At 44.1% G+C, this 9,392-nt stretch overlaps 1 protein-coding gene across 1 annotated transcript in view; it reads left to right on the top strand.

The window, feature by feature from the left end:
* KCNMB2 (potassium large conductance calcium-activated channel, subfamily M, beta member 2) overlaps window positions 1–9,010 on the top strand; it is a 15,590-nt gene extending 6,580 nt beyond the window's left edge. Inside the window, exons 3-4 of the mRNA XM_009073658.1 lie at window positions 2,118–2,313; window positions 8,545–9,010. Coding sequence (XP_009071906.1) covers window positions 2,118–2,313; window positions 8,545–8,829 — 481 coding nt within the window. The 3' untranslated portion in view covers window positions 8,830–9,010. The remainder of the gene's footprint in view (window positions 1–2,117; window positions 2,314–8,544) is intronic.
* The last annotated feature ends 382 nt before the right edge of the window (window positions 9,011–9,392 follow it).

Genomic DNA, 9,392 nt, shown 5'->3' with positions numbered 1-9,392 from the left:
GCTTCTCAGGGACTGTTGCTGCAAAGCCCAAACTTAGGAGGAAAGAGCAAAACTATTTTGCAGCCTTGAGAAACAACACGCTTTCAAACGAAGGATGGAGAATTAATTTGGGAAAGAAATCAAGCTCTTTGTAGCATGTAGTTTTCCATGTCGGTTATTGCTTTCATTTTAACAAGTGAAATCCTCATGAAATATAGTAATTTGCTGGAAGTGAAAGATCATCTTTCATCATTACTGCACTGTGCTTAATTCTGGGACTTTCTCTGTCTTCCTCCTCTGCCGCTGAGCAGAGAGTTTGGCCCGTGATTCATTAGCAGCATTTGAAATCAGTTTTCAAGCACCATCCCCATTTAAAATCCAGTCCAGACTGTAATAAGGCTGTCAGCAATGTTTTTTCTGCCCTGATCAGTGGAGTTAGGAGAATGAAAAATGTGTAACTGGGGATCAAAGTGTTAGTCTGTCATGCCCCAAACCATCCTGAGGCAGCAGCCAATTCCTGGTACAGTTTGGTTTATCCACCACAGGCTTCTTCTTTAGGCATATACAGTAAGTGCCTACAGTTAACTGGTATGAACATCCTCAATTATACTGGTGCACCTGCAGGAGAATATTCCTTCTTGACCCTGCAATGATAAGGAAGAAGTAGTGATGCCCGAGGATGAGCTGTAGTGATTTGCAGCACCTTATTTATGCAATAAAGTTATTTGTCCTGTTTTAAATCCAGGCAAAATTTAGATTTTGAAAACTGAGATCAAGACCTGTTAAATATCCAAGAGCATTTGCTATTCCAAGTTGCTCTCCCAGACCTTTCAGCAATATCAGGGTCAATTGCAGAGGCTGCTAAGGTCAAAATTGCTCATGTGGAAAGAGATGATTTATATTACAAGCTATGTGAAAAAATTGCCAGAAGATATCAAAGCACCTACAAAGTATCAAATATTCCATCTTCACAAGTCTGTGGTAGGTAGGTGTTACTTTATTACCCCCCTGCATGAATAAAACAGCAGCCAGAAAGGTGAAAGTGAGAAGACAACCCAGGAGTCTTTGCTGTCACTTCTCTTCACACAGCCACATCTCCTCAGGGGTTATTCTCCTTTACAGCAATACCCCTTCAAGAAATACTGCCTGGGAGGGGAAAAAATTCCTTTCACTTGATTTCCCCCCAGAAATCATAGCATAATTTAATATAAATATAAAACAGACTATACAAGCAGAATTACTGCCAAAGTAAAACAGCAAGAGAATTAGTCAGAAATCTTTGATATCACTTGCTATGTAAGGCCTTTTGTAGGTTTGATGAGGGGCAAACAGACCCTCATAGTAGGGCAGGAGAGCCACACTGAAGTGAGCTGGGGGGTGAACAGGATTTTAGGGGAACCCTGGCTGAAACCCTCCCCTAGCCTGTGATGGGCTTTTTACAGAGCCCTCAATGTGCCCTTTCCCCAAGGAAAATACAGCTGTGCATTGTTAAATACATGCCAGAAACCCAAGTGAGAATTGCTAGTGCACACTCAGGCTCCATCGTTCCAGTTTTAGCCTCTGGTGAATTGGAGATACACTGAAATCCTCCAGAACTGTTACAACCACTGATTTAACTTACAGAAAACTGAGCAAGCTGTCACTAGAAAAAGCATTTCCATAGGTAAAGCTGCATGTGGTATCACTTGTGAGTTACTGTGTCTTCATGCGTATGAGTATACGCACCCTGGTAATTCAAAATTGTCCTTCCAACCCTCACTTTAAATTGACCTGGAGTTGGTTAACCCTCAGGTCTTGGCCCAGAGTGTCTTGTCATGCAGCATTGCGTGTGCTGTGCTCTCCTCAGGGCTAGCTGCTCAGTTTTCTTCTCTCTCTGCTCAGCTCCAGATTCAAAGTTCCAGTTCCTGTTGCATGTATACACAGACATGAGTGAATAGGGTGGCTTTGTGCCCAAAGACTAAACTTTGGGTACTACAGAATAAAGCAGTCTGTGATGTGTGACATGAGAAAGTTCAGGCTTTGCTCCAAGTCCTGCAGATGCAATGCTCCCTGTATAGCCCTGATGGGGAGCTTGAGATATGTTTAGTGCTTATTGCCCATTCTTGCCATGCTCTAATGTCTCTTTTTTTCCTCCTTAGTGTCTGGACAGAAGAGACTCAGTGCTCGCTTCTCAATGCATCCATCACAGAAACCTTCAACTGTTCATTTAACTGTGGTCCAGACTGCTGGAAAATCTCTCAGTATCCCTGCCTCCAGGTGTACGTTAATGTCACCTCTTCTGGCCAGAAGCTTCTACTCTACCACACTGAGGAAACAATGAAAATTAATTCTGAGGTAGGAGCACAGAACAAAATTTCTCCTAAATGGGTACCTGGAGGGCTACTTACCTTGTTATATCCATTCCTTGCTTTAAATCAATATAAGGCTTCCAGCTCCTGCTTCATTGGTAAATATGGCGCAGAGAAAGCAGAAATCAGTGCACAAACTGAGCTCACATGTCTGGAGAGGGCAACTTTCCACCTCTATCCCATGCAGGGAGCACAGCTCAATCCACACGGGGTGCTATCCCCTGGGACTGGAGCCTCCCTCGTCCTTTGCAAGTGCTTTACAGGAGCAGGGTAGCACCAAGTATTTGTCACATTGATAGTCTTGTGAAACTGTGGACAAGTCACTTCCCAGCCAGGTATGACTCCACATGATAGTGAACATCCCTGGTAATGTGCATGGAGCATCCATGGTGGTGAGAATGGAAATGGCATTACTACTGCAGGGCCAGGCAAGGCGGTGAGGACAGACAAGAGCCTCACATCTAACAGCAGATACGTCCCTGTCTCCATCTCTGGTGACAAACTCTCTGCCCTCAGCATCTCAACAAGGTCAGCTGTGTCAAAAGGGCCAAGGCACAGATAGCACTTATCGCTGTGGGTGGTGCAAAGATCTTGGAAGTTTGCTGAGCAGGGACTGCCCAGATAACAGCAGCAGCATAAAAATAGAAGACCTGGCTTTGGGGCATGAATAAGCAAAGGAGTCAGCCCATCTTTGCTACACAACTTCCCTGATTTCAAACGTGAACCAAAAGAAATATTTTTAACAGTGCTGTGGAAGAATTCCCCTCTGCTTCAGCAAGAACAGACTCCAGCATAACTCCACCCAGGTGGGATGGAGACAGCTTGTGTGTGGAGGCTGTAATGAGGCAGCAGATGCACAGAAGGCATCTACCCACATCCACAGCTGTGCAGTTGACAAAGGGCAGTGCATTGCACCCAGGCAAGCAGCCCCTTCACAGCTGGCTCTTCACTCCTTCCACAAAGCAAGGCAGGATGGGACAAAGAAATGTGCCTCTTCCCACCTTCCTTTCTTCATATCTACAGTGCCTGTGTCCCTAAGACTGCAAGCTGCAGTGAGCTGGGACACAGTGAAATCGTTAGACTTGCAGGTGCCAGATTTGCATTAACTACTCAGTTATCCAAGGTCACTGAACCCCAAACTATGGGTGCTTGGCAAAGCGCAGCCTGGAAGAGCAGAGCCCCAGTTCAGGTTGCTGACAACGTAACCTATTGTGTTTCTATTTATGGCAACCGTTCAGTAGACCAAATTACTTCTGCATATTAAGATGAAGTGATATTAAAATTAGTCAAAGCACGGCGTGGTTGCACTAGGCTGCTTATTCTGCTGGATAATTAACTCCTGTGGCTGAGAGATGGAGTCCTCTGGATCTGAAGTGTGAAATGGTGAAGAGTGCCTCCATCTTCCCCTTGACTCCAGCATCATTGCAGGAAGAGGCACTTGCTGTCCATGAAGCCTGCAGCAGGACAGACCCCACTTTCTGCTGGGGCACAAGCCACAGTTTGGTCAGAACAGATCATATAGGACTCTGTGCTCTACTGATTCAAATAAATCAAGACGTTCGCACGAATGTCCACATTCTCTTATTGATGATTTTTGCTTGCTGAAATGGACTTTGAGATTCTCCCAGATACCACTTCCTCTTAATTTAATGTAGGCACAGTTAATTCTTCTCCAGCCCAAGGTTGTTTTACAGGTTAAGCTCTGCTCTCAGGAGGATTCCTAGGTTTTCCTGACATGCTGCTGGCTATGTGACCTGAATCCAAATGCAGTTTTGAATGGAAGTTTGCAATGTCTATAAAATAGCTGTCTTCTTGTGCCTGGCTTGAATCAGCAGAGTTTCCAAGCTCAGATCAGCACAACCCCTCTCAGCACCCAGACATGCTCTCCCTCTTCCCCATCTGGAGAGCATCCCCATGTAGCAGGACAGGAGTCCCGAGCAGGGCTGGATGGTGATGCTCCAGCTGGGTGCTAGCTGACTCTCTCAGATCTGTGTTCTCTGTCTTTCTCCTTGGCAAATAAACAAAATAAAAAAGCCATCCCTGACTCACTGAGCTCTGACATTACTGGGGACATTGCAGAGCACAGTGCTGGGTACTCCAAGGCCAACACTAGTGACCTTCAAAAGGTCAGCACCCCCCCACCAAACTCTCTGTCTCGCTGAGCATCGCTGCACATGCAGAGCAGCATCTGGAGCTCATCTCTCTCCTCTCCCCACCAGCCAGCAAAATGGAGTAAAATCCACTTTGATTTTAAATAATGATTTATCCAGGAGACTTGCTGTCTAACCTGGCTGTCAGCTCAGGAGGTGCAGTAAGGAGTAGATACAATTTATATTGAGATCTACAGCATGCACTGCCAGTCTCTGGTGGGAATCAGTGGGAAGTCAGTGGATACCTGTCAAGTTGCTCTCGTCTTTCCAAGAAAAGCACCCGAGATTTTTCATGCCTTTTCATTGCTCTCACTGTGCATACTTTATCTCAAGCCTTTAGGACAAGCCCAGCCCCTTGTCAATACTACAACCACAGTGGTTTAAGTGCTTCCATGGCTACACTTCCCTTCATCAGCTGCCAGAGGATGTAACAGCCTCTGTGAGAGGTAAATTGGTTGGTGTGCCCTCATGCCCAGATCATGGAGCCAGACTGTCACCCTGAGGAAGGGCTGTGGTAGTTAAAGCAATTCTAAAGGCCCCATTTTGATCTCATATTATATAATTTTGATTCTTTCTATGTTGTTGGAGCTCTGTAAGTGACAGGACAAGCAGGATTTAATCACAGAATCAGCTATACCTGCCCATGACTCCAAAATTAGGGGACCTGTCAGGATTTCTCATTGAAGGTTCAGGTATTTATAACCCATGTAGAAATTTGCCTGGTAAAGGGAGGGAGGGCAGAGGTGTTCAGCTGTGGTTCCTGGTAGACCCATTTCTGGGCTGCAGAATTCCTTCTGGAGGTATCAGTAACAGGCCAACACAGACACAATGCTATTCCTTCAGCCCTTGGTCCAAACCAGTTGCACTTTCCAAAAGAGGTGTAAATTGATATCCTGAACACTTTCTCACAATCCGTCTAAGTTTCCAGGCTCAGCATGGATGCCAATCCCAACCACGGACACATGATGAGTCCTTTATTTCATTGCCCAGCCTGAACTGGCAGCTTTTCTGGCTATATCTTTTTCAGTGTTACATCATTGATTTAAAGGAAACTGCCTCCAGCTTGCTTGGAGAAATTGTGTGATCTCTATCCTTGGAGATACTCATAACCTGACTGGACAAGTCCCTGAGCAACTCCACACTGAGTAGGGCATTGGACTGGATGTGTCCAGAGGTACTTCATACAGAATACCTATCCAATCCTTTATATTAGGAAAGTAGAGCTGGAAATGTAATAACAAGTCCAGTTTGTAAGAGTCTGGTAGATCCTTCTTGTGCTCAGATTGCAAGTAACACAAGAACCATCTTTCTCACACTGTATCACAGAATCCTCACTTGAGGCAGAGCACCAGACATTGTTTACTTGCAGATTTCCAAGTGTTCAGCAATGCAGAAGTGCAATAAACCAGTATAGATTTAGTAGTCTGTATTCACAGGTACAGTGTAACAATTGTGGATATAAAATTCCCTGACAGGCATTGGAGAAAACTATCAAAGATCAAAACAACAAAAAAAACAACACATCCCATTATTGTGTCTGTTTGCCAATGACCTGTGAAACACAGCAGACACCATCACAGCAGAGCCAGCCCTGTGTTTTCCCTGGGATCTCACTGAGGAAGCTGAAGTGTGGAAGGAGGCCAGGAGCACCCCACAACCACAATTTAATGTTGTTGAACCAAGATGCTTCACAAAGCTGAGGCCAAGACGCCTCCAGGATCTCAGGAGAACTGGAATGAGGCAGATAGTACGTAGAGTAAAAGGTATGCATGTCCATAGCCTGGAGAGAGGGACCATTTCAGCACAAGAAGCCTGGACGAGAGGCAAAATAAATAAACTTCCCTTTCACAACAGCACTTCACATTTTCATGCTCCCAGACCCAACCAGCCCAACACAGCTGGTGGCTCTGTGCCACCAGGTGTAGCAGGAACAGCTCAAGTTCTCCTTCAGAAACAGGTCTCCTTTGAAAATGCTTGGAGACTACTCAGACTCACTGCACTCTTGGGACATTTCCACAAACTTTGAGTCTAGGAATCTGTCATCATTTGGGCTCCTACATGTCTTCTGTTTTCTGTCAAGAGGGAATTGTATTTTGGTAAAAGTGGCCAAGTTCTCGTTTAATCATGTCCCTCAGGATATTTCATGGAACAAAAATGTATAGCCCCAAAGTGACAAGAAAAGAAAACCAACAAGAACCCATCTGAACTGGAAATACTGCTGTTATGACAGTGATAGCACATAATTTATTAAAAGAAAATGAGGTACACTTCACTGAGAAATTTCCCCTCCTTAGCAGACTATGATGTATTAAAGAGTCATGGGCACTGGAAGAGGGCTCCTGGCTTTGGACACTTAAGGCAAAACTGGTCAGAGTACAAGAGACTATCCTGGAGGGAGCAGACATGCACCAGCAGGAAGATGGATGAGATATTACTGCTCTGATATTTTCCATCTCTAATTTCTAGAGCTTCATGAAATATTCATTGTGGCAGTGCGGCCAGTGTCTACCATTAATGCTCCAGTCTGCTAACGCCAGACAGCATTTCTGCTGTGCTTCAAATCATATTCTGTGCTAATAACTTGCCAATGAATCAATCAAATCCTGTTACGAGGTTAATCCTTTGATCATAATTAGGACCGGAGATTTGTCACAGTATGTTACAAAAAAGTCACAGCAGAGTCATGGAAAAGAACATTTATAAAGTATGGGGGACATTTATAAAGCAGGTACATTAAAACAATGATAATCAAAAGCCATGGGTCACATTATTTTAATCACAACATCTTCTTTCCTTTGCAAAACTCACTTTCTCATTAAATCATCTAGAGTTACTTTAGGTGCTCACCAGGACAAGCAGGTTTGGCAGTGCAGGCAGGACCCAATGTCACCCCATAACTGCAAGGGACCAGTGACCTGCTGGGTCCCTGCCACGCACAAGCAACAAGAAGTTAAGTAGCAGGTTTCCACTCCTCCTGAAGCAGTTAATCAAAGTCCTGTGCAGGTGTAGAAAACCTTCAGGTTTGGAGGGGTGTAAGTACTTAGTAGAGAGGAAGACATCAGGGGCCCTGGGCTGCTGCCATCAATCATCTTCCTGACCAGCAGTAGCAACAGCAAGTTCAGGGGGTTCTGCTCTAGGTTAAAAATGATTCAGATGTGGCCTCAACCCCTGTGTGCCTGCCCACCACCTCAACTAGCCCACACTAGTTCTTTGCAGGGAATGGTCGGCACAGCCCAGGGCTACTGTCATACAGGTCCCATGGAATGTATTCAATGCACCAACTCTGTAAGGAGGTATGTTAATTAACTTGCCTTTAGTCTTCTCTGGAATGTTAGGTTGCAACTGTGCTAGATAGAGACACTCTCTAATCTTTTTTCCTTTGTGACTGAGACTGAAATTCAGGGAGCATCTTCAGAGAGAATGAACTGTTGGACTTAGACCGGGGTCAAGAGCAAACAACAACACTAAGAGCCATTCTGGTAGCCAGGCTAATCTTCAGCTAGAGGCTGAATGCAAGTCCTCTGGGCTGTTAGTAGGAAAACTCTGTTCTCTCCTAGACTTATCTATTTGTCTCTAATCAAGGCATTACCCCCATAGGAAAATTTGTGTAAAGGTCTCTCATCATCCCTCTCCTCTGTGAGTGAACTCCTGTGCCCACTATGATTCCTTTGATCTGAGCCAAGTGAGATCTAAACTAACAGATTTGTATTTACAGAGAGTCAATTACCCATCTAACTGTGAGCATATGCGTGCCACTTAAGATGAAGAGGTACTTCATCATTTCTATTTTTGCATGTGTAAATTAGCAATAATAATATATTCACCTATCTCACAAGGCACTGTGCAGATTAAAGCATTAATGTTTGAACAGCACTTGGAGGATCTCCAATGGGAAATTCTGTAGATGTGCAAAATATTGAGTTTTGCTGTGATAAATTTATTATTATCTTAATAGTATTCCACTCTCATTATGAAAAGCATAATCATCTCGAGATTTTCATGCTTGCCACCTGAAAACAGACATTGTAGCTGGAAGATGTATTTTTCTCTCTCTGATTTGTTCCCAGTGTTCGTACATCCCCAAATGCGGCAAGAATTATGAGGAATCCATGTCGCTGGTGAATGTTGTGATGGAAAACTTCAGAAAGTACCAACGCTTCTCCTGCTTCTACGACCCAGAAGGTGTTCAAAAGAACGTGATATTAACCAAACTGTACAGCTCCAATGTGCTGTTCCACTCCCTCTTCTGGCCCACCTGCATGATGATCGGCGGCGTCGCCATCGTCGCGATGGTTAAGCTGACTCAATACCTTTCCCTCCTCTGTGAGAGAATCCAAAGGATCAGCAGATAGAAATGAAACTGTCTCTGAAATTTAATTACAGCGAAAATACTGTTTTCTCATTCTTCACCAAAGAACCTTAAGTTTGTAATGTGCAAGTCTGTTATAAGTTCCTTACTATATTCTTATAAGTAGAGCAATAATGCAAAAGCTGTTCTATATGCAAACATGATGTTATTATTATGCAGACCACTGAAAAAGTTACTGTTTTGTGTTGACCATCTATATGATCTTGTTTTATGCTGGGACTAGTATTTCTTTCTTTTCTACAGCCAAAATAGGGCTCAGTGTGACCATTTGCCAAGCTTAGTCAATTGAATTTTTCAAAGTAAAGGATTCTGGGGAAAAGTCACCACTGGACAAAGGGCAGCCAACCACCTGTGCATCATTGATGACTCACATCTGGCTCAGTCCATTCAATGGATTTATGACTTTGGCTTTTTTGTTATTGGCCACAGGGGACGGGAAAAAGCATTGATAGGATTGGGGGCTTTTATGGTAAGATGGCACAAAGGGAATGTATTTTGAGGCCAGGATAAGCATACAGTATTTTCAGCCTCAGTACGATCTGGTGA

The sequence above is a fragment of the Acanthisitta chloris genome, unplaced genomic scaffold (genome assembly GCF_000695815.1).
Source record: "Acanthisitta chloris isolate BGI_N310 unplaced genomic scaffold, ASM69581v1 scaffold28534, whole genome shotgun sequence".
Taxonomy (NCBI): Eukaryota; Metazoa; Chordata; class Aves; order Passeriformes; family Acanthisittidae; genus Acanthisitta; species Acanthisitta chloris.
Note: the sequence above shows the minus strand (reverse complement) of the source record. Positions and strands in the feature narration are given on the sequence as shown.